The sequence below is a fragment of the Lissotriton vulgaris genome, chromosome 1_1, assembly GCF_964263255.1.
Source record: "Lissotriton vulgaris chromosome 1_1, aLisVul1.2, whole genome shotgun sequence".
Lineage (NCBI taxonomy): Eukaryota > Metazoa > Chordata > Amphibia > Caudata > Salamandridae > Lissotriton > Lissotriton vulgaris.
Window position 1 is genome coordinate 410,194,475 of NC_141685.1, and position 23,879 is coordinate 410,218,353.

Below are 23,879 nucleotides of genomic sequence, written 5' to 3' on the forward strand. Positions count from 1 at the left end.
CTACTGCTTGACACGTATCGCTGCAACCACAGGTCCTTATACATAACCAGAAACTCGAAGCTGTACGCGCCTGCACTCAAAAGGCGCACGGTCACAACGGCAGCTGAACTGGGGGATGCATGATATAGGGGCATCCTAGTGCCTTATGACACACTGATGGCTGAAGAAGGGTTACATCCAGGACAATTTCTGTTACACCACTCGATACTGAGGGCCTTAACCAGCCAATGGGGTGACATGATGACTGAGCCTCCGACACATCTAACAATCTAATATTTACAAATCTTGGGGCAATGCAGGCACCTTATGAAGTAGTTTGCAGCCTCACTTAGATACCACACCTTGACATTGTTATCACTACGAGACAGCGGTGGGAAGAAGATAGATGTAGACCATTTACAGACAAGGAATGGGAGGCTGTATTGGAGCGTCCAACGCGCATCCCTAGGAACATAGACCTCAGGCTAATACAGTACTACATTGTGCAAAGGCGGACAAAATTAATAAGTATTTCATACGCAGCAATGCATCTTGTATACGCTGCTGTCTGGCGGATGCAAACTTGCTGCATATGCTGTGGGACTGCCCGTGCATACAGGGATACTGGAGTGCTGTAGTGGAGGCCCTGACCCGATTCACGGAGGGTACACTCCCCTATGAGTGAGAGATCTGTATCTTACATCTGTATAGTAGAAGAATACGTCACAGGGGGACCTCTCATTTCAGACTTAGGAATGATAACAGCGAAGTGGATGATCACCAAAAGGTGGAAATACACTGAACCCCCTCAGATACTAACCTGGCAGCGCAGGTATGGTTAAAGGCAGAAAGTAAAGCATTGCACGAGGAATACACACTGGGACTCCACAAGATCCCAATTGCAGCGTGCTGGGACACAATCTTGAGAGATGTCCAGGGCGAGCACAGCACCGTCGCAGACATGGGGGCTCCTGCAGCAGACACACCTGAGAGACGCTCGAGGTCCACATTTGTATATACACCTACACGATTCAGAACTTAAGTAGTAACTAAATAGCAGGGTGAGGAATCGGATGCCGCTCTCATTATGGTATATTGACACTTGTTTGCTTTCTTTGTCCCACACAGTATTACCCGCCTCCCAAGTTAGTAGATCATCACATAGATGCTTGGACACACTTGCCAACAGAGCACTGGCATAGTCGTGAGCTCAGCATGGGACACTAGTGAAGAACGGGTGTATTATGCAAAGTCATCAGGAGCTATTGGTAAACGTAAGAAGCAGGCAGTTAACCAAAAGCAGGTATTAAATAATCCTGTACACTGTATTATATGTCCAAACAGAGGAAATGTAATGCTATGGATTGACAATTGTGACTGTCTACTTTGTTTGTGAAGCCTTTAATAAAACAGATTTATGCCAAAAAAAATAGATGTGTAGTAAAAACATCAACCACAAAGTCTAATATGCTCCTTCTATCTATCCCCCATACAGCTCTTGCAGTAGGATATAATATATCTTTATTAGTCAAGCCATTTCTGCAAGGTAAATCAAACTCATTGTATTATGAAATGTTCTCTTGGACCTCAAATATATATTTTATACTTGGCTTGGTTACAGACCTAGAATCCCAATTTGGAGGCTCATGATGGAGTGATTAGAAGATACGTTTTTCAGACTGACATGGTTGAGACCTTGAAAGTCTTTATGTCACTGTGGGAAAGCATTCTATCAGTCTATGGAATGAGAAACAGAAACAAAGGTGGATGAGGGGGTTGCATGCATCAGTAAGATATAAGGGTTATGTCAATTAGTGAGGGAGGATATTTCAAAGAGAAGAAAATTATTGCTTTGGAGAGTGACATCATGCAAAAACTGAACTAAAAGTGGACTAGGTTGAATAGAAACGTGAATTGTGAGCTGCATGCTTCTTTCAGCATATCTTCAGACACGTCCTTTCGGCAGAAGTTTGCAACTATGGGGACCAGTCCAGGATAATGTTGGCCTAGTTGCTGAAGAGCAAACAGCCCATTCTCCGAATTGTTGATTGGGAAGGAAAATTACCATTCAATATACCATATACACAACGGGCCATTAAGAAGGTCTTAAAACATTTTCTTATGACCTTATACACACACACCTTGATGTCCCTTCCCAGATTAAATGTGCAACTATTTCGAAAAGATAAGGTTGCAACGCTTAACATCGGGAAAGAAATGAGTACTAAATAACCCCAACTTCAGAGGAGTGCTGGCTTAATGAACCAAATCAAAAAAGGGAAGACTCCCAGTATAAACAGCCTCCTTGCTGAGTTATCCTGCATTCCTGGGACTTTTTGTAGCGAAGTCCATTGAGGTTTCTAATGAGTTTCTCGAAATTGAATGGCTCCCCTAGTTAACAAAAGAAGCAGTCATATTATGGTCCAAAAACAAAGGAAAGAGCAGAAGGTCAACAGTCGATAATGAAACCAGATGCGAAAATCGATAGTGAAGCTCCTGCAGGAAGATCAGTAATGTTAACTTCTGACCTCCTACATCTCGACCAATCCGGCTTTATCCTTCACTGCAACACCATGCAATGCAGCACCAGATGGATCACGAAAAGCATTTCCTTCACTTGGTTAAAGGAGATTAAGTAATGGAATTTCTAGTTACTTCTAAGGCCTTTGATATTAATGCAAGGAGTTCAGGTGTCGGGTCACTTAAATGTTACACAAAACCACTCATCCAAGTTAGAGCTGGGCAAAAAAGTCTGGATAATGTGTACTCTGGAGCACAGGATTTCACCCGGTCTACCAGCTGTCGCCTCTCGATTTGCTTTTGTCATGGAGCCCGTGGCAAATATGTTGACACCACAAGAACGAATGGGAAATTAATGTAGGCACACTGTAACAACTGTTGTCTATATATGATGATGAAACTTCAGTATTCTTAAAGAGATCTTTATGTCACACTTGTTCGATCTACTGGGAATATACAGAGAAGTTTCAGGAGATAGTACAAATCGGTCAAAATCTCAGATATTCCTCCAGCGAAACGAGGGGTTGAGAGAATGTTTCAGACTGGTTTACAACGGTAAACTAAGATTTGAAATACGTGTGAATCAGACAGGAGCACCATAGACATTAAGCACATTAAACTCAACATAGGATGTGTTCTTGATGTCCAGTGAATTTTGGACGAAGCTAGCCTTATCTTCAGTAGGCAGGATTACTTTGGTATAAATGGAAGTGCTCCAAAGAGCCGGGTCTGGTGGCTCAGTGGACTAATGATCCTACTGCAGGGGCCTGAGTTCGACCTCATGGTCACAGGTTCAAATCCCGGCGGGTCCACTCGTCATTTCATCCATCTGAGGTCGATAAAATGAGTACCATTGAGTTGAGTAAGAACAAACATCTGTTATTCAGCCCCAAGATACCCATAGTGGTGAACGTTCGCTTTACATATACAAATGTTATGTTATGTTGTTATGTGGGTGTATATTAGGGGATGTACGGTCCACTTACAAGTTGTATATTTTAAGAATTAGACAGTTTTACATCATCTCTGTTAAATTAAAATGGGTGCCCACTCTGTTACTAAACTATCCACTCTGAAACTGTCTTAAGAAACTAATGAAATGGGTTTAATAGACACAGAATGTTAATACTTAGCCCCCCAAAATCTCTCTCAATGGCTTTTGGAGACTCCTGGTACACAACATACATTTGTGTCTCACTGACACTCTAATAATGGAGCCCAACTATTCGTTCCTTGCCATTGTAAATGTGGACTCAGGAATGCCTCACTTGGTCTCACTGATTTTTCTTGGGACTGGTTCTCCAAATTGATAGTGGAATAAGAGACCTTAGCTGGACGGGGACACCTTTTGAGGAATAAAGGAATTTTGTACACTTCACTTGATGCTAGGGCAGTGAAATGGGTAGGCATGAGATGTAAGATGGTATGAGATATCTACAATGATGGCACTCACTGACATCTTGTCTCTCTAATTACATCGAGGAGAATAACATCCTGGCCTCTCACCAGGCCGGCTTTCGACCTGGCCACTCTACTGAGAGTGTGGTCCTTGCGGTCCTGGACGAATTGAAAGCGAAGGCCGACAGTAATCTCCCCCAGGCCTTAGTCCTCTTGGATCTGTCCGCTGCGTTTGATACGGTCGACCATGCCATTCTTCTCGACCGTGTCAGCGCAGCGGGCATCCAGGGCACTGCCCACTCCTGGATCGCGTCCTTCCTTCAGGGCAGATCACAGGCAGTCCACCTCTCTGATTTCTCTGCACCCCCCCTCCCGGTCACTTGTGGGGTACCCCAGGGCTCTTCTCTTTCCCCCCTTCTTTTCAATCTCTATATCCGTCCCCTCATTTCCTCTCTTCTTGAGCTGGGGGTCTCGGTGTATAACTACGCAGACGACCTCCAGCTCGTCTTTGACCTATCCTCTCCCACTCACTCTCTCCCCAAGCTCAGCTCTACTCTTGTCTTTATTTCTCAATGGATGAGCTTCAATCATTTGAAGCTCAATCCTGACAAGACTGAGCTTGTCCTCACTGGTGGTCCCTCCAATCCCTGGTCCTCCGCCCACTGGCCCCTTTCCTTTGGCCCTCCCCCCTCCCCAGTCTCGTCTGTCCGGACCTTGGGCATTAAGATCAATAATGATCTTTCTATGCACGCACACATCAGTTCCGTTGTCTCTTCCTGTTTTCTTTCCCTCCGCCTCATTCGTAAAATCTCCCGGTTTTTTTCTGTTGACGCCCTCAAAGCCATCATTTCTGCCCTCATCACATCCCGCCTGGATTATGGTAATGGCCTCTACGTAGGCATTCCCGCCTACGAAATTCGCCGGCTTCAGGCCATCCAGAACCAGGCGGCCCGTCTTGTTTTTCGTCTTCCTAAGTTTTCCCACATCACTCCCGCCCTCAAATCCCTCCACTGGCTCCCTGTTCATTTCCGGTCCCAGTTCAAACTTGCCTGTTTGGCTTTTCGGGCGCATGCTCACTCCGCTCCTCTCTTCATCAATTCTTTAATCTCTTCTTATGCCCCACTCCGCTCTCTTCGTTCTTCTTCTCTCTCTCTTCTTCACGTTCCCCGCTTCCGCAAATCCCGCACCGGAGGCACCCGCTTCTCGGTGCGGGCCCCTCAGATCTGGAATACTCTCCCTCTCTCTATTCGCTCCATTCCTATCTTTTCACACTTCCGCAAAGCTCTTAAAACTTTTCTTTTTCTTCAGGCTTTCCCTGGCTAATTCCTCTGGACTCCTTGGCAGATACGGTTGTGTTCCTCAGCGCCAGGAAGCCGCTTGGCCGCAGTGCGCTTTATAAGTTTCTTTTTCATTTCATTTCATTTCATTTCATTTCATTTCTCAAACCTGCAAATCTGCTTATTTGTCTGAAGGTGTCAAGCAACACAAGGGAAGTTTTTCCGGGTAGTTGATAAGAATCTGACGTACTCCTGGAAATTATGTTGTTCACTCAATGTGATTACCAAATGCTTTTTCCCTACATGGTGTTATGCAAGCAACATCCACGTCTTCGGAGAGAGATACAAGTTTCAAGTGACTGGACTACAGTGCTGGCTTATACTAAGAAGGCAACAAGCAATACTTAGAGATTACCTCATGCTTGCTGTTCTCCATTAAAAATTCTTCTCACACCAAGTAAAATGGAGATATGTGGAGTGAATGAGGCTTAATGCACACAATTTGGACATGTAAAGTGGAAGTGTTTTGGATAGAGTAATTACTTGAATGAATAGGGTAGTTTGGAAAAGGACTGACTCAGACACCATGCAGTCTAAGTTCAGCTTGCAGCTATGACCAAAGGGGAAGCGAATGGGCTACTGCAGCATTAGGACCAATGATGGTGAAGTGGTTCTTTGCAATTCATTAGATTCAGGACTATAGAACTGTGCATAAATTTTAGCAGAAAGATTGGGAGGAGCGGATGCTTACCTGAAATGCTTCCTGAAGCGTTGCACATGGCTGCTGTTCAGATTGAACCCAAGTTGGATGGAAAATCACATCAATAAAGGGAAATGAACAGAACTGCCAATGATCATGGGGAGATACACTACACAGACTGAAGGCAGGTACTGAATGGCAATGACCACAAACAGATGTTCTGCCCAAGGGTTCACATATTTGACTTGCAATGTTTGCATCAAGCGACTATCAACCATGAACTTCCATGTTTTGGCATGAAGTCAAGATGAACTGCAAAACCATCTGTGACCACACGACTAAACTCGCAGACACCAAACTCCTTTTGTATGTTATTCTACAAGTACATTTCTGTCAGCTGCTGTATGATGTAGGGATGCTTTATATTTTATAAACAAAAGAGTCTGATTTTTTTCTAACTTTATGCATCTTACTTTTTTGGTGCTTTCGAATTTTTTTTTTTTCAATAAATTTTATGGATGATTCTTTACCCTAAATAAACTTTGATTATTTTCATATATAACAGTTCAATACTCCAGAAATTCTTTCAATAACACAGCCCTTTGTTTCCACACAACTCCAGTCCCAATCCTCAGTCACTGATGGATTTCTCCTGGTTTGATGCTGTCATCTCTGCCTTTCGGGTATTTACCATATTAGCATCCTAGGTTAGGTGCACACAAACTAAAGATGTAAAACATGCTCCTTCATTTTCGGTGTCAGAAAGACGTTACCACCTTTCAATCATTCTAGATTTCATAACAGTGTACAAAACCTCAGTACCATTGTAAGCACACCAAGAAGGCCAATTGGAATCGGATCTTGCTTCACTCTTTCTGCAACCACATCTATTAGTAACATCAGCATGTTGTAAATTCCTTCATGGATTTCCGTTCCCCACTTATGAACAGCACTTGATGTCAACAGCTGCAATAAAAAAAATATATATATATTATTTTCCTTTTCTCCAACTTTGTTTTAATACATTAAACTGAACACTGGTCTTCTGACAAGAAACTCATCTAATTTATTAACTTTTAACTATTTTAACTGTTTTTTTAACTATTTAACTATTAACAGCCGTGATAGTGGTACCCTACCGCTCGATCAAAGACTAGCCTCCATTGCGGTCATCCTCAAGCCGAATAAACCACCCACCGATTGCGGTTCTTATAGACCGATCTCTCTGATTAATGCGGAGGCCAAGATTGTGGCTAAGCTGCTGGCTAATCGCCTCCTCGTCGTGCTTCCCTCTCTAATCCATGATGACCAATCTCGTTTCCTTCCGGGACGCAACACGGCCCTAAACTTACGAAGGGGCAATAATGTCCTGAGTCGGCAACCTATTATACAACAAGATGCCGCCATTCTGTCCCTTGAAGCCACGATGGCGTTCGATTCGATCGAGTGGTCCTATCTCCTTGAGGTCCTGCGCAAATTTGGCTTTGGACCCAAGTTTATACGCTGGGTACGACTCCTGTACACAGACTTACTGGGCCAAGTACGAGTCAACAACCATACGTCTCGACAGTTTAGACTCCACAGGGGAACCCGGCAGGGCTGCCCCTGGTCACCACTATTGTTTGCCCTCACCTTGGAACCCCTGGCCCACTGGGTACGCAAAGACGTTTCAATTAGAGGCCTCCAATGGAACGACGAGATAACAGACAAAATTTCCCTATATGCCGATGACATCCTGGTATATGTAGCTTCCCCCCGGTCCTCGATTAATAGTCTATTCCATGTCCTTACTTATTTCGGGAAATACTGGGGCTATTCGATAAACTGGTCTAAATCGACATTGTACATGCTACAAGGCCCCGCGCCCATGCTGCCCCGAGGGTTTTCCATCACGGTGGCCCCAGACGGATTCTAAACCTAGGTATCTTTGTTACATCAGATCCTAAAGTGTTCCATGATCGAAACCTATTGGGTCCCCTACGAAGGTTACACAGTGACGTAGCCCACTGGCGGTCTCTCCCACTCTCCCTCCCTGGCAGGGCGGCCTTATTTAAAATGCTGACGCTCCCGCGTTTCTTGTACGCCCTGCAAAACTGTCCCTGACTCCTATTTCAGCGCTGTGGAGAGTGACATCCGCCTTCTGTTCTGGGATGGTGGGGCAGCCCGCATCGCCCTCCATAAACTCACCCAAAGTTGGTACGACTGAGGCATCGCCTTGCCTAATCTGCACCTTTACTATTGGGCGTCGCAATTGGTAGCTATCAATCACTGGATACATGGTTCGCCCAGGAATCCGGCCTTCCTCCTCGACAGATGTCAGACCGGGCGGGAGGGCTACCTGGGGGCTCTCTACAGCAAACCGGTCAGGAACAGATATGTTGGAGCCATGGCACACACGGTCGCAATATGGCATAGAGCCAACAAGTGTATGGGGTGGTCGGAAAAAATTACTGAAGCAACACCATTATGGTCGTCGCAACAACTGGGCTGCCTTTGCTTCCTTCAGGAATTCGATAAATGGGACACGATAGGGATTTCGACAGTGGGTGACTGTGCATAGGGGCAAGCTACTGACATTCGCGGATCTTCAGACCAAACACTCCCTTGCACTGACAGAATCTTTCCGCTATCTTCAAATCAAACATGCCATCCTCACTGCCATCCCTGACCTCACTTCCATACCTGAGATTTCCCCCCTGGAGGACAGACTGCTATCGGAACGTCTCCCTGCAAAGGCCATCTCCTACACTTACCGTAAGCTCTGTAACAATCTCCATGACACCTTCCAGCCCCTACTGAACAAATAGGAGGAAGACCTTGGTCTCTTAGAAGATGAGGAATGGCGAGCAGCCCTAATGTCCCCTAGAGAGACAGCAATCAACCATCGGTTCTGACTAATCCAACTGAAGGTTTTACATAGAGCCTACATGTCCGCTCCCATACTGACCAAGATCGGTAGGCCCCCTGACACGCTGTGTCTAAGAGGCTGCGACTTACCTGGTACCTTCTATCACATCCTATGAGACTGCCCGGTGATACAGCAATTCTGGTGGGAAACAGTTCGTAAAATGAGAAACTCCCTGGGTAAGCCAATCCACTGTCGCCAAAAGAAAGTGTCCTTAATATATGGGGGGCCACGGACCTGAACGAACTGGAACAGTGGGCGGCATTGGGTTTCCTGCTTGCTAAGCGCTCCATAGCTATGAAGTGGGGCTCCCCCGAGAGGCCGTTGGTGGTAGGCTGGATGGCTGAGATGGTCTGCTGCATGCTTGCCGAAAAAACAGTGTACAAAATTAGAGGTTGCCCCACGAAGTGGGACAAGAAATGGGGACATTGGAATAAATACAGTGGTGAACTCTGTGAATCTCCGACAGTTGAATTAGCCATGGCCCGGGCTGGACCCCTATGTCGAAATGTACGCTAATTCACCATCCTGATTAATCTGTATCTTGATTCAATTGTATCGTTTTACACGTGACTGATTTATTGACTCTGCTTTTTCTTTCCAATAAAATCTAGTTAAAAAAAAAAAAAAAAAAACACGTGCTAATGGATGGCAGGTTTTGTTTTTTTTACCATAACCGGCTTTTATCGCCAGAGTACCCATTTGTATGAACATAAAATGTTGAACGATATGGACGATAAAATGTTGCTCTGCAAAAGGCCCCAATCAAAGTATTTTATATTCGTATCTGAGCTTTCGGAAATAAATGATATAAAAAAATAGCCATACACTAATGTCACTATTCTACTTTTGTTGCAAAAAGGCACAGACTAAACTACATTAACTGAACGATTCGGTTTAGAAAAGTCTCTTTGGGATGGGATGAGCGGTATAGAATTCTGGGTCCTAAATGTGGTGGGACTGAGGGAATGGGACTTGGCAGTTCAGCATACGAGCAGAAACTGGTTTGATCCATGCGAGTAAGGAGGGCCCAGGCAGGCCTCACTGAAGGGGAAAAGGGCCTCCACTGCCGAAGAGGCAGGCTGCAAAAAGTATCCCATTGACATTTACTTGTTCTGGAGCTCTGAATATACTTTTGTTTTAAATGCATAGGTCATAGGACCCAAACTCAATTGTCATCCCACTGGCTAATCCTACATTGCTATTTCCCGATCTTTCTTTTGTTGGCTTGTACCTTAACGGATTCGAAGTTCAGAAGTGGGGCTTAGGTATTTAACAGTATGTTAATGTGTATGCAGATGATTTACGTGTGGGTTCGGACGTCTTACCTTTTTAAAGGCCTCAGGCATACACCGGTCCATAAACCTCTTGCAATTCTCATCGGAATCCGACAGGCCTGCAAAGAATAAAAGAGGGGAGGAGTGGGTTAAGACGCCCATGGCATCAGCTTGTTTATTAGACGGGCACAGCGGAAAGCATGCGGCTCCAGCAGCAAAGGTCACAGCTCTTCGAGTAACAAGCTGCTAGGAACATGAGAGTCGCTCCCAGGGAGGCTCCTCTGGGGGCCCGCAGCACTGCAGGCGACCGATTGTCAACACCAGCGTCTCACGCTTACACGTGCGCACTGTCACACCGCTTAAACAAGTCAATGCTCCCTGGGTGTTGGAAGTCACCCCTCGCGCCAATTAGCAGATTATTGCGTTTTTAAATGCCGACTCATTCTCACAGCCACAAGTTATTTCATGAGCTATAAATAACGGGCACTGCCGAGTGTTGCTCAAGTCACTGGAACCAGCCCCAGAGCCAAGACTCTCCCAGCCCTTCCACCGCCTTGGAGGGATGTCACAAAGATGAAACCGCATAAACCAGTCAACTCAGAGGTCGTTCGCAGCCCTTAGCGCTGAAAGACAACTGAAAACAAGGTCTTCAAGAAAAACGCAATGGGGATTTCTGGTGCACAGTGAAAGGCAGAATCAACAAGGATCTAGTGTAGATTTAAATTGTATTATATTGTGATTAGATCATTTTCAAATTGAACCACATTGCGTGCAAAGTGAGCAGGCCTGAGACAAAACGTATGTGATCGGCTAATGTCCCACCCGTATGTTGGAGGCACCGATTAAGGATCTGATTGGGCAGAAGTTGTGTGGTTCCCCTGAAAAGAGGGATTGTATTGCACTTTTTCATTTGAGCAAAAGCTAATACTCAATACAGCAGAAACGTGTTGCTTATGGTGGAAAGCCAAAGATCATGCCTACAGGGCTGACTTATTTATGGTGAAAAGCATATGAGAACATCAGTCTATTTAAGGGAAGATTGTTATTATTCTATACGAGAGCCGGGGGAGAAGTATTTTATTGCATGGAATCTCACCGATTATGTAGTAGACAATGGTTTTGGCGTTGGTTACCCCGATGAAAATGCTTGGCTATATAATTTGCTCTGAGAATCCTTGTTAGACCCTCTTAGCCAACTGTAACTTTGAATACCTTTCTCATTTTATGACTGTGCAACTGAGAGTTGCATTGAGGGAAAACATACACTTAAAACAGCAGGACTGAGGTGGTTAGGAAGATAAATGATATACCTGGTAGGTGCCTTGGGAAAGCTAGTTCTGAGCAGCTTATGAAAAGTTATGGAAAAGGCAGTCGGACCCAGCTTTCTAACTGTGAAAAGCATTTGTTAATGACAGTAGGTCTTACACAGTGGATTGTTATTACTTTGTGTTACATGTTATAGACCGGCATTTCGTTACATTTAATCTCACAAATTAACATAGTGGGCAAGTATTGTGGCAAACATGAAGGGTTTTCAGTAAGATGATTCTTGCGAGGCACTGTTGAAAGGGGTTGTAAATAGTTTCGCAAACTGTATTTTTTCTACATATTTTTTCATTTTAGAACTAAATGCACAAAGGTTGCCAGTTAATGTGCACTTGAATGGGCCTGTGCTTGTTAAGGTGTCAACCCAATAAAAACTATGTCTCATCAGTCCATTTGGAAAAGTTACACCAGATTCCATACATTTAATAAGGCTGATTTGCATAACTGCTTTTTAAGGATAGATTGTTATTAGATAGTGTTAGACAAGTTACTTACTTTCGGTAACGCCTTAACCACAGATTCCTTACCTAAGACCATTTCAGGAGTCAGGCTGGATCAGGAAGCCTTTTGCCCGATCAATACCGTTGCGCGCCAGTCGGGGGCATTTGTCAGCTCCGCGTGATGGTGTCGTCCACACAGGAAGGGCAGTTTGCGTCACCTATATAGGGGCAACCTCGGTGTGCTGACGTCGGTTACATCTTCAAGACTTTCCACGTCAGCACCGCAGAGCCATGAAGTGCACTGACAGTGGTGTGTTTAGAACACCTAGGGTCCGTAAAGGGATCAGCCCTGACCCTAGAAATTTGACTGCAGTACAGGGAGAATGGGTAGGTCAGTAAGGAATCAGTGGCTACAACATATCTCTACCAGATAAGGAGCTACGGAAAGTAAGTAACTTGTCCAACTGATCGACATATCTAGCCGCAGATTCTTTACTTTAGAATAGATACCCAAGCAATACCAACCACAGAGGAGGAACTGCAGACAAGTTTAGACCAGTAGGTCTTGAAGGACAGAGCCGCCAAAAGGGCGTCCCTACAGACTGGACTGTCCAGACAGTAGTGCTTAGTGAACGTGTGTAGTGATGGCCACATTGCTACTTGACAAATGTCAAGGACCACCACACTTCCTTAGCTCTGGTGGAATGAGTTACTTGACCAGAGCATAGCACATTTTGATGCAGGGAACGACCCATCACAAGATAGTCCTCTTCTGCAATGCATGACCTTTCTTTGATCCAATACAGACCAAAAAATAGATGGTCGTCCATTCAGAACTCTTAAGTGTGGTCAAGGTAGAATGACAATGCTCTTTTTGTGTCCAGACAGTGGAGTCGCTCCTCCTCTTTAGAGGGTTGCAGGGGAGCATAGAAAGTGAGTAAGGTGACTGATTGCACTACGTGGAATGGAGTTACCACTTTTGGTAAGAAAGAGGCCCTAGTGCAAAGCACCAATGTATCAGGGAAACAGATACAATGCGATGACCAGGTAATAGACAGGTGCTCAACAACATTAAGGCCACAGTAAGATATCCTTTGTAAAAAGTTTCTGCTACAAAGCATAGAAAAGGAAGGTCACCTTTCTTCCTTACAAACACCAGGGATATTCCCCGGTTTGAACATTTACAAAATTCTTTGCTGAGCAGATTGTAATCAATGTTTCAAGTCCAAAGTTGTCCTAGCAAATACGCATATCATTGATAAATTTATAAGTTTTATAAGTGTCCAACTTTATATCCAAAGTGATGTATTCTTCTTATTAACACCAAGGTCTGTTGTCATAGCATCATTTTCATTTATTTCTGTCTGACTGATTAGACAGCGGGGGTTGAAAGGAGCTGCACTCCCAGCCGTACAGATGTTGCTGAACGTGAACGGTCTTGTAGCTGGGATATGGCTGGCCCAGCTGAAAGCCCCTTCAGTGGCCACAAAAGGGATGAAAAGTAGAAGAGGATGGGCGGTTTCAGAAAGGCCCAAGGAGTTGGCTGTAGCCTGAGAGTTCTTAATGCGCTCAAGGGCCATGTCTATCTGGTTTCCGAAGAGACAAGTGCCAGCCAGGCATAGTATGTGGTATTAAGCCCACAACAAATGGGGAAAATTGCGTCATCTCTTCAGTCGGGTACTGCTTAGGAAAGAATGGCCCGGGCCTCTTCCGGGACCTGTGGCAGCACTTGTGCAACCGTTTCCGACAAGGATCGGACCTAATGGTTGAATAGGCATGCAGTGTTCACTGACCGCAATGAAAGGCTGGGTGAAGAGAAAATCTGCGGGTCCCAACTATCCAGTATTTCGGATTCCCTGTTTGAGGGGGGTGTGGAGCTTAACAGACCATGCCTTGTGAGGTAGAGGCCTGGACCACCAAACACTCGGGGTGAGGGGTAGGGTGGTTGTTGAGGAATTTTAGGTCACCTGGTGCAGGGCAATCGGTAGTTGACTGTTAAGTCTTGACTTCCATTGAAGGAAGCTGAAGGTTCAGGACCAACACTGCCCTTCTTACCACCCTGCTTAAGATTGTATAAAAAACAAGGGTGCCTCAATATTTGAACCTGGGGTAGTCAATAGTTTGTGAGTTAACAGTGGTTCATAGAGGCAAAATTGGTCCTAGAGAAAGCAAGTGTTCATTTGAGTGTTAATCTGGGGCATTGGACATATTAATGACTAAATGCCAAAAAAACGAGGATAGAGCAGCTGTAGGCAATTTAAAATTGCATGAAGGGACAAAGGAAGGACATTGAAAAAATAATTTATTTGTAAATATTTCAACAGCTTTTGAAGTATAGTTTGCTTGCTCACAAGAACGTGAAGGAGTGCGTGGCGTGACTAGTGGAAGGTGACATTTACAAAATGTATGACTCACTGCTGTCGTGAGACGGAGTGGCTGCCCATCTCTGTGCATGAGCAGACGACTGCAGTTCCAATTTATTAATTTCCACGCCTACCTGGCGGTGTGGTCCCACACGGCAAATTCACGGAGCCTGCTCCAGCGGTATTGTTCGCTGGCATATTGGAGCACTCCACCTTTGCCTGAGTTACTGGGCCCCGTGGAGACTCCTTAATTAACTAACTCCCAAAATGAACTCTCGGTCATCCACAGAATAAATGACCCGTCCTGCTTAATTTACTCATCAGCCTTATTCGGGTCCACAAATTCTTCATGCTCACAATCCTTGTCCCGGTGAAGATCTCAAATCACTGAGATCGAAACGCCATCGACCATGTGCAAAACTCCTTTATTGTTTAAATTATCACCAGGAGTTTTTTGTTGCCTTTGTTCTCAATGCGATGTATATATTTTTTAAATGTCACCTTCACTCGTCACACCACGCACTCCTTCACGTTCTTGTGAGCATGCAAACTATACTTCAAAAGCCTTTGATGATATATTTACAAATAAATGATTTAATTGGTCAGTGTCCATCCTGTGTCCCTTCGTACAATTTAAAATGGTCTACAGCTGCTCGACCCTCGTTTTTTGGCATTCATTCATTGTGTCCAATGCCCTAGATTAACACTCTCAAATCCACATTTTCTTTCTCTAGGACCAATTTGGCCTCTTATCAACCACTGTTAACTACTTCTTACCACCCTAGCATATGAAGCTCCCTCCTCGTTGCCTATGTAGCGGGAGGAAGCAGGCCAGAATCTGGGGAGGTATTCAGTCCACTGGCCTCACCCAATTACTCATACCAGACCATTTCATGCTCAGGCTGGTCTTGTAAAGGGTCCAGCGACCCCTCCCATGCGCCCTCCATCCCTAACCCTTGAAAATAAGGCTGATGAACCGACCTAGGATCCAAGGGTGCCATCAGCGTCGACAGGCACCAATACGGCTCTTGGTAAGAATACGGCTGGTCTCAGCCACGTCAGGAGTCTTGGTGCAGGGCTGGTGCCGGGGAAGTTCACAGCGGCACAACCACCGCCGCTCCAGATCCACCACTGGATCCATTTGGGGCCATCGGCGCAGGAGCCAGTGACGTGAAACTCAATGGAGCCACTTCTGAGCCTCCAGTGTCCAAAGGCGCGTCGGGAGGGTCGGGTCGCCCAAATATGAGGCACATGGCGTCATAGAAATCCCTAAGCTGGGCGGGGGTTGCTCCTGGAAAGGCAGGGTGATGGAGCCAACCCAAACGCAGGATCCGCAGAACGAGGCTTAGAGCGATGAGACTCCTCCATCATGTCGGCCGAAGGACGGGGAGAAGTTGAAGTGTGCCTCAACTTCTTCTGTTTCCTGACCCAATGACGTTGAGTTGGAGGATGAGGACAGAGGACTTACGGAGTGGTGCCCGGACCTTCCCGTTGACTCGGAATGAGACCTCTGGGGCAAACGGTGTGGAATCAACCGATCCCTCCAAGCCTTCGGTGCCATGGCCTGGTCTAGACAGATCAGGACTGAGTAATGGTGGCTCTCCAGGCACCAGAGATAAATTAGTTGCAGAACCCTCAGACATGGCATGATAGCATGGTTTGAATTCAGTTGTCTTCTTCGACATGAAGGAAACAAGCATTTGCAATGCAATAGGTCTCGCATTAGGAAAGTTTGAGCTATTGGTATGGTCAATGACAATTTTTTTATGTATGTGTTGGTTTTGAAAATAGCTAAATTAATAGCTTTGTCATTTCCAATGCCAATAGTTTTAACTTTCGCAAATGTGACACCTATAGCATTTGTAATGCAATATGTGTTGTTTTTACGTAACTTAGATGTATTGATATTACAAATAACAATGGCTTTTATTTTTTTTTAATAATAAATACTTAAATAAATGTTATTGTAATTCATAATGGCAATAGCTTAAACTTTAGTAAATTACTTTTGTGAAGATTATGTTCAGTGTATTTTACTGTGACGAAAATCCAAGAACAGAAGTGAAATATTAACATCTTTTTGTGACATTTGTAATAAAGCTTGAAACATTGAGAACATATTTGAACCAGTTGTTGTTGAATAGTTGCACAGATTGATGCTGTGGTGGCGACGAGTGATGCTGTGGTGGCAACGAGTCATGATGTGGCGGCGACGAGTGATGCTGTGGCGGCGACGAGTGATGCTGTGGCATTCAGTGATACTGTGGTAGCGCATAGTGATGCTGTGGGAGCGCATAGTGATGCTGTGGGAGCGCATAGTGATGCTGTGGGAGCGCATAGTGATGCTGTGGGAGCGCATAGTGATGCTGTGGGAGCGCATAGTGATGCTGTGGGAGCGCATAGTGATGCTGTGGGAGCGCATAGTGATGCTGTGGGAGCGCATAGTGATGCTGTGGGAGCGCATAGTGATGCTGTGGTACCCCTGAGTGATGCTGTGGTGATGCGATAGATAGAGTGAGGGCGATAGATAAGACAGCCAGACAGTCAGACAGAGAGAGTGAGGGTCTCCCAGTTCACGGTTTCCAGAAAGTAAGTAAAGGCCTCTGCATTGTACTAGTTTTGAAATTACCTTCTCTCTCCCTGCATTTTTACTTTGCCACGGGTTGTAAATATTGCTGCTGGTTTTTGTGTGTTAGTATTGATGCAATAATTATTATTAGTAGTAGTATAGTCATAGCAGCAATGGTAGTACTGCCAGTATTGTATTGATTATCAAGTTTGTCTTGTGTTTGTCTGTATTGAGTAGTGTGTTTGTTACAATAAATAGCACAGATTTAAGAAGTAAGCAAAGGTTTTATTTGTTACCCTCAGCCACACTGTGGGTGTAGAACATTTGCATTGAGAATCCTCGTTCGGTATCTTAGGAGAGAGAGTATTTTTTTTTCCAACAAATAATGTGTATATCTTTGTAAACTTTATCAGAAGGCAACCATAAGGCATACCTTCATAAAATGACACTCAATAGAGTAGACCCAAGTTGGTTACGGTAACAAGCCAGCAATGACAGCTATACGCCCGATTGGTTCACTAGGAAAAGGTATTTCCGATGCCTATGTACAGCTTCAAACAAATGGTAAAGGATGAAGGCCTTATCGGTTCACTGGTTCCTTACGTGCTACAAGGAACAGTTAGTACACCTGACACACTGATTGTGAAACGCATATGCTAAAAACCCTAGTCATTTGAAAGGGACTTGTTATTACTTTGCATTGAAGCCTACAGATAGGAACTTTGTGACATAAAATCCGACAGATTGCCGTAGTAGGCAAGGGCTTTTGGTGTTGGTTACCCCGTTTGAAAAGCCATGGCTAAAGAAGAGCTGCACTGTGAGAATCCTTGTTAGACCCTGTTAGGAGAGAGAGAGAGAGAGTACCTTTCATGCTTTGTATATTTTTGTAATTTTATGAAGGTATGCCGGATGGGTGCCTAATGACAAAGCATAAACTCAATATAGAAGGCCTGAGTTAGTTATGGTGACCAGCCAATAGTAACTATAGGCCTGATTGGGACGCTGGGATAAGGAAGTTCAGATGTCAAAGGTTTGATATGCTTATAACAATAAGTTACAGCAAAGGTAGTAAGTCTGAAATATTTACTATGTAACACATATGCAGAAGCAGATCGCTCTTACGTGTGGATTCTTATTGCACTGTGTTAAAGCCTACAGTAAAATATTTTGTTACATGATATCTTACAGAGGACCTTGTATGGAAGGATTTTGGTTCTGGATACCTCATGTGAACATCCTTTGGACGTCCTTGGGGGCCAACTACCCCTCCTACTGCCTCCATTAAGTCCCACAGAGCTGAACTGATGAGTTCTGATACCAGGCCATGCCACCTTAGTTCATCACTCAGCAAACGTGCCTCCTGGCGCGTTGTCGGTTGGGGGATGAAGTCCCCTTCACTGCTGGGGGTCCTTAGGGGGGAGATTGAGGGGCTAGTGACAGAAGTCTTATGTCCAAAATTTGATGTGAAAATTGGCGGAATTATAAAAAAAATATCAGTGAATCATTAATATGGATTGCTATAAAAATATTGATAAATGTTTTTATAGAGTAACTTATATAGTGAGTTATCTACTGCAATGGTTAGAATTGATTATATAGTTATACTTTTTTATGTGGTGGTTGCTATTGAATTCCTGCTTTTGCTTTCCACTTTTGGCATCGTGTCTGGGGGAATTGCTATTACCAACGTCATTGCGATCTCCGGCTAACAGGAAAGTTATAGTTAGGAAATAGAATTAAAAAAAAAAAACATTCACTGAAAAAACCAAAGGCTACAGGGACGTTAGGGTGATATTGCACTAGTACAAACCCAGATAAATTCAGCAGTTCTAGTTATCTGAGCTGTAGATTATGTCATCAGTGATGTAATCAGTGATGTCATTTGAGATGCCATAAGTGATGTCACTGACCATGTCATGAGAGATGCACTGCGAGTTAGAGTTAGCTCAGACAAACTAACGTCCCTGTAACCTTTTTTTTTCCAGTGAATGTAAAAAAAATTCAATTTCCTAACTATAACATCCCTGCAAACTTTGTTTTTTGTATGTATGTATATATATATATATATATATATATATATCTCATATCGTCATGTGATCAAGTCCCACGCTTGGGATGAAACGCGTAATGGCTGCCCCATCTAGCTGTACTATGGAGTAAAACTGCAGCAAAAATAAATTGAAAGATTTGCACTTTTGTGGTCCGTGCCCTTTGTTTGTGCCCTACGGGAAAGGGATTGCAAAGCTGAAGAGTTCTACTGTATGTATGTATATATATATATATATATATATATATATATATATATATATATATATATATATATATATATATATATATATATATATATATATATATATATATATATATATATACAAAGAGAGACAGGAGAGATTGAGCGATCCAGAGATAGACCGACCAATAGATAGCCTTTGGGTCTGCACTCTTCTGACATTTGTCAGAGTGTTATTTATACTCTGCTTCAATTCACACCAGCTTACTGTACATGGTAATGCTTCAGTCCATATCAGTCATTGACTCTCTTGTCCTCTCAATGAAGACATTTCCTGATCACATGTGCACATCCACCTGAAAAAGAATGCACTTCAGTGTGAGGGCTAGTTACTTTCAATTTTCTCCTTTATAATTTAATTTTCAATTCTTTGCTTTGCCTTTTATTTGGTTTCTTAAAAGGATACCACAGCTTCCTAGGCAATGCTAACAGGCTGCTGGCCGCCCATTTCATGTGAAGTGTGCCGCATCCCAGATGAACTCTTCCTCTAAACCAAGAGACTATTATGTAATGTTGTTGTTCAAAGTATATATTTGTTTTACCTTCCAAAATGGCCAACACTTTTGTTGTAAATGTGGCAGCCATGCTGGAACTTTAAATCAACAATAGACTATGCACAAGACAATTACAAAATGGATAACAGGTGCTGTTTAGTTTTCCTATTGCAAGTATACACCCTCCGTGCTTACACAGCAGCACGTTTAATTTTCCACTTGTTTTCTTTCTATTTGTCTTGCATACATAGTGGAGTCTGTGTTTCATAGTAGTTGTGTCAGAGGGTGAAAGCAAGAATGATTCAGTGAATGGCTGAATGGATACTTGAGTGCAAACAAGTGACAGTACATGTTTGATTACTTAATGAGTTTCTGAAACATCAATGAGACAAAAGGCACTTTCATTCATATGATCAGACCTAATGGCATTGCTAATGCTAGTTAAGACATCAAAACCCTTTTCAAACCGGCATCAAGGCTTTTCATGATTTCACGTTCAATTATCAGAGCGAAATTCAACAGTAAAATGAAAGACATCCAAATGTTGTTCAGCATTTAAAGCAGTGGATTCAAGATACACTAATTAACAAGAACTGTGTATGTATGACACAAAAGTATATGATTAGATTAGATGTATATAAACACAAATTGACAAAAAGCTTATAACATGTAGTTACTGTTAAATAAAATGGATTGAATTATCAACTAGTTAAATTTTTTGCTATAAAACTCTTACCGAGTTTAGCTAAGTAGGCAGCTGCAATCAAGCACTTCCCCAGTGACTCTTCTCGCTTGTATGGTATTGACCAGTGGTCAGTTAACACACGACTCTCCAGCTCGTACAAATTTGTTGTTGGAAATTCAATATTTTCCCCAGAGCAGTTTCCATTTTCATCATTCTTTTGAGACTATAGGGCACAAAGAACAATTGGGGGATTAATTATAGAAGCAAAAATAATGAGCATCCATAAAATATTCAAGTCAAATAACTGAAAACAAATCACCATCAAAGATAATTACTTTTCCTCATACATTTGCTAATTTTACTTTTGTCACGTATGCTCGACTAGTCATCTTATACTAATTACCAACTGCCCGTTTGTTTTATAAGTTCTCAAGTTTGTAGTGGCAAAAAATTATCATGAAACACTCAGAAGCTAACCACTATAAATACTTTGTGTGTAACCTTCAACACATTTTTACAGTGTACAAGAAATACAAGTTACTTACCTTTTGTAACTGTCTATCTGCTAAAGACTATCTACCTGCAGATTCTTCACCTTTTGAATAATCTCCAGACGGCAGACTGGACCTGGCTCAGCAGTACCACTGCGTGCCAGTAGGTGGTGCAGGGCAGATCTGCAAGGACGCCTTTTCCCTGCGGAAATTACGCGTTGAGCCGATTAAGATGTCACTCCCACATGCTGACATCAGTTGCTTTCTAGAGTATTCGCACCCCAGACAGGGCCCCAAATGCACATTGGTGTGACCAGTGTGCATACTGCTAGACTTGGGATCTTCTGAAAGGATGGAGTCCAATCACAGAACTAGGAGGGGCAATGAGTAATCTGTAGCTAGATAGTCTCTCTACCAGAAAGAGCATTACCAAAAGTAAATAACTAGTTCTACTGATAGAGACTGCTAGTCACAGATTCTACACCTTTTGAATGAACAGCAAAGCAGTACCTATTTAGAGATGGGTCTGTGAATGGACTCAAACCCGAAGGTCCTGCAGAATCGAGGAGGCAAAATGCCCATCCTGGTGTACCTGATTGACCAGACAACATTGCTTTGTGAATGTATGGCGGGATGTTCGCGTAGCCATCAGGAAAATGTCTAGGACAGGAACTCCGCATGCTAACGCAGTGGTATCTGCTTTTGCCCTAGTAGAATGAGCATGCAGTCCTTCCGAAGGATGCATTTTAGCCAATGTGTAGGGGGATCTCAATGAAGAGCACGATACTGTGTGAAACGGCTTTTAAGCATTGCCTTTTTTTGCCTTACGGAGCCCCACAAAGAGATGATAGTCCACTCAATGTTCTTTGATATTATCTACATAGAAGCTCAGCGTTATCTTGAGGTCCAAGCAATGGAGTTTCTCCTCCTTCTTAGAGGAGTGAGGTGGAGTATGGAATGCCAGCAGGATAATGGTTTGACAAATGTGCTCCAGTGTCACAACCTTTGGTAAGAGGGATGCTTGTGTCCACACAACTAGTTTGTTTGGGGGGAAAAATGGTGTATGATGGGTTGACACAGCTTGAAGCTCACTCAACTAACCACACCGATGCAATGGCAACAGGGAACACTGTCTTGAGGGTGAGAATCCCCAAGTGACAGTTGTGAAGGGGCTCCACGTGAATGCACAGGAGGAATTTAAGGACCAAGTTAAGGTCCCACTGTGGCATGATAAAGGGAGAGGAAGGAAACAAACATTATAACACTTAAAAAAAAAAAATAAGTAACTGGAGACAAACCACGAACGCTGATGTTGAAACCGAAAAAAAGAGGAAAGAGCAAAGAGGTACCCAAAGCCACTAGGATAATTTGGGCCCAGTCAGCCATTATCTTTTGGAGAACTCTGGACAGAAGTGGTATTGGTGGAAAGGTATTCAGGAATCTAGAGTTCCGCCTGAGGAGGAACAAGTCTGAGCGAGACACGCCTTGGAAACTATAATGTGCAGAAGTGCTGACATTGCGCATTGCTGGTAGTGACGAGATCAAGCCAAGGTTCTTCCCATCAGCAGAAGAGATCATGTGTTCTCCATATGCAATTGCCACTCGTGAGCTCCTAGGCGTCAATGGCATTCAAAGATTCTGCCAAGTGGTTCACTAGCAGTAGGAAGATTCCATGGCGGTCCATCCATTTCCAGAGACGCAGGGCGGTGTAGCACAGGGTCCGTAATCCTACCCAGCTTTCTTTGATGAGGTACGACATGATGGTGGTGTTGTCTATAAGCACCTGTACTGGTCTCCCCTTGATGGATGGATGGATGGATGGAAGGTTTCAACACCAAGCAGATGGCCTTCAGCTACAGAAGGTTGACATGAAGCCAGGACTCTGTCAGAGACCGGAAGCCTCTGAACTCCAACTCTGACAGATGCCCACCCCAAGCCAGAACAAATGCACTGGTCACCATTGTTAGCTGTGGGAGGGGGAAGGGAGAGAGGTTCACCACAGATCTAATCGCGGTCCAGAAATAACCACTGCACAACTTTTACCACCTCTTCCTAAATCTGAACAAGGTCAAAGAGATCCCTTTGATGTCCACTGACAATTCAGATCCCACTGAAGACAGAGCATGCATTTGCTACATTATGTGCTCAACCAGAAGGATGCAGGAGGTCATCAGTCCCAACAGTTTCGGAGGCAACCCTACTGAAGTAGAGCACTGACAGTTTGAATGTCTAGGACTCCTTCTCCTGGGAGAAAGTTATGAAACCTAAACGTGTCCAGAATGGTTCCAATAAAGGAGAGCATCTAAGAAGTCAGGAATTACTTCAGCACATTGACAGTGTAACCCAAGGATGAAAGTGGGTTTGCCATATTCTGGACGTGGTTGATGACTCTCTGGGGCAAAACTGCCTTCAACAGCCAGTCGTCGAGGTAGGGAGAAGACTGGCATCCCTGAACTTCGAAAGTGTGCTGCAACCACCGCCATAACTTTCATGAACACCCAATGGCACTGGTGAGACCAAAAGTTATCACAACAAAATTTAAAAGCTTTGGTCACACCACGAAGCACAGGTAGCGCAGATGGGAAGTCAGGACGGATATTTGGAAATAGACGTCCTGTAGGTGCAATGCCACCATCCAGTCTCCAGGGTAGACAGAGCCTCGTCAGATCAAGCATCTTGAATTTATCCTACCAGTGGAATGCGTTGAGGACGTAGGTCTAAATTAGGGTGAAGACCTCTGTCTTTCTTGGGCACCAGGAAGGAAAGGGAATAATAACCACGTCCTAAGATGATCTTGCACTTCCACCCGCCAGCGGAATACATCCTTATGAAATGAAACGGAGATTTGTAGAGCGCGAAACATTAACCCGAGGGTGTCAAGGCGCCTGCTCATCAAAAACAGGATTTAGGCTAGGTGATTCAAATGCACCTTAAAGATTGAACAGCCATGTCTTCTGCACCTTCCTAAAAGCCAACAAATGTGTTTCTTATTTCAACCTCATTGGAAGAGAATTCCATAACTTGGTTGCGCCAACCAGAAAACTTTTTCCCCCAGGAACATTTTTTGACCCTGGGAACAATCAGATCATGGGCAAAGGATGAACGGAGACGACGGACTAGAATATAGGGTAGCAAATTCCGCTTTAGAAAACCGGGTCCTATGTC

General features: G+C 43.9%; 1 protein-coding gene across 3 annotated transcripts in view; it reads right to left on the reverse strand.

The window, feature by feature from the left end:
* The window catches only part of USP24 (ubiquitin specific peptidase 24), a 1,909,144-nt gene that overhangs the window by 1,799,066 nt on the left and 86,199 nt on the right, over nt 1-23,879 (reverse strand). For all 3 annotated transcript variants that reach the window (XM_086952711.1, XM_086952716.1, XM_086952707.1), the window contains exons 2-4: nt 20,275-20,446; nt 10,108-10,175; nt 6,697-6,840 (exon numbers count right to left, since the gene is read on the reverse strand). In XM_086952711.1, coding sequence (XP_086808837.1) covers nt 6,697-6,840; nt 10,108-10,175; nt 20,275-20,446 — 384 coding nt within the window. The remainder of the gene's footprint in view (nt 1-6,696; nt 6,841-10,107; nt 10,176-20,274; nt 20,447-23,879) is intronic.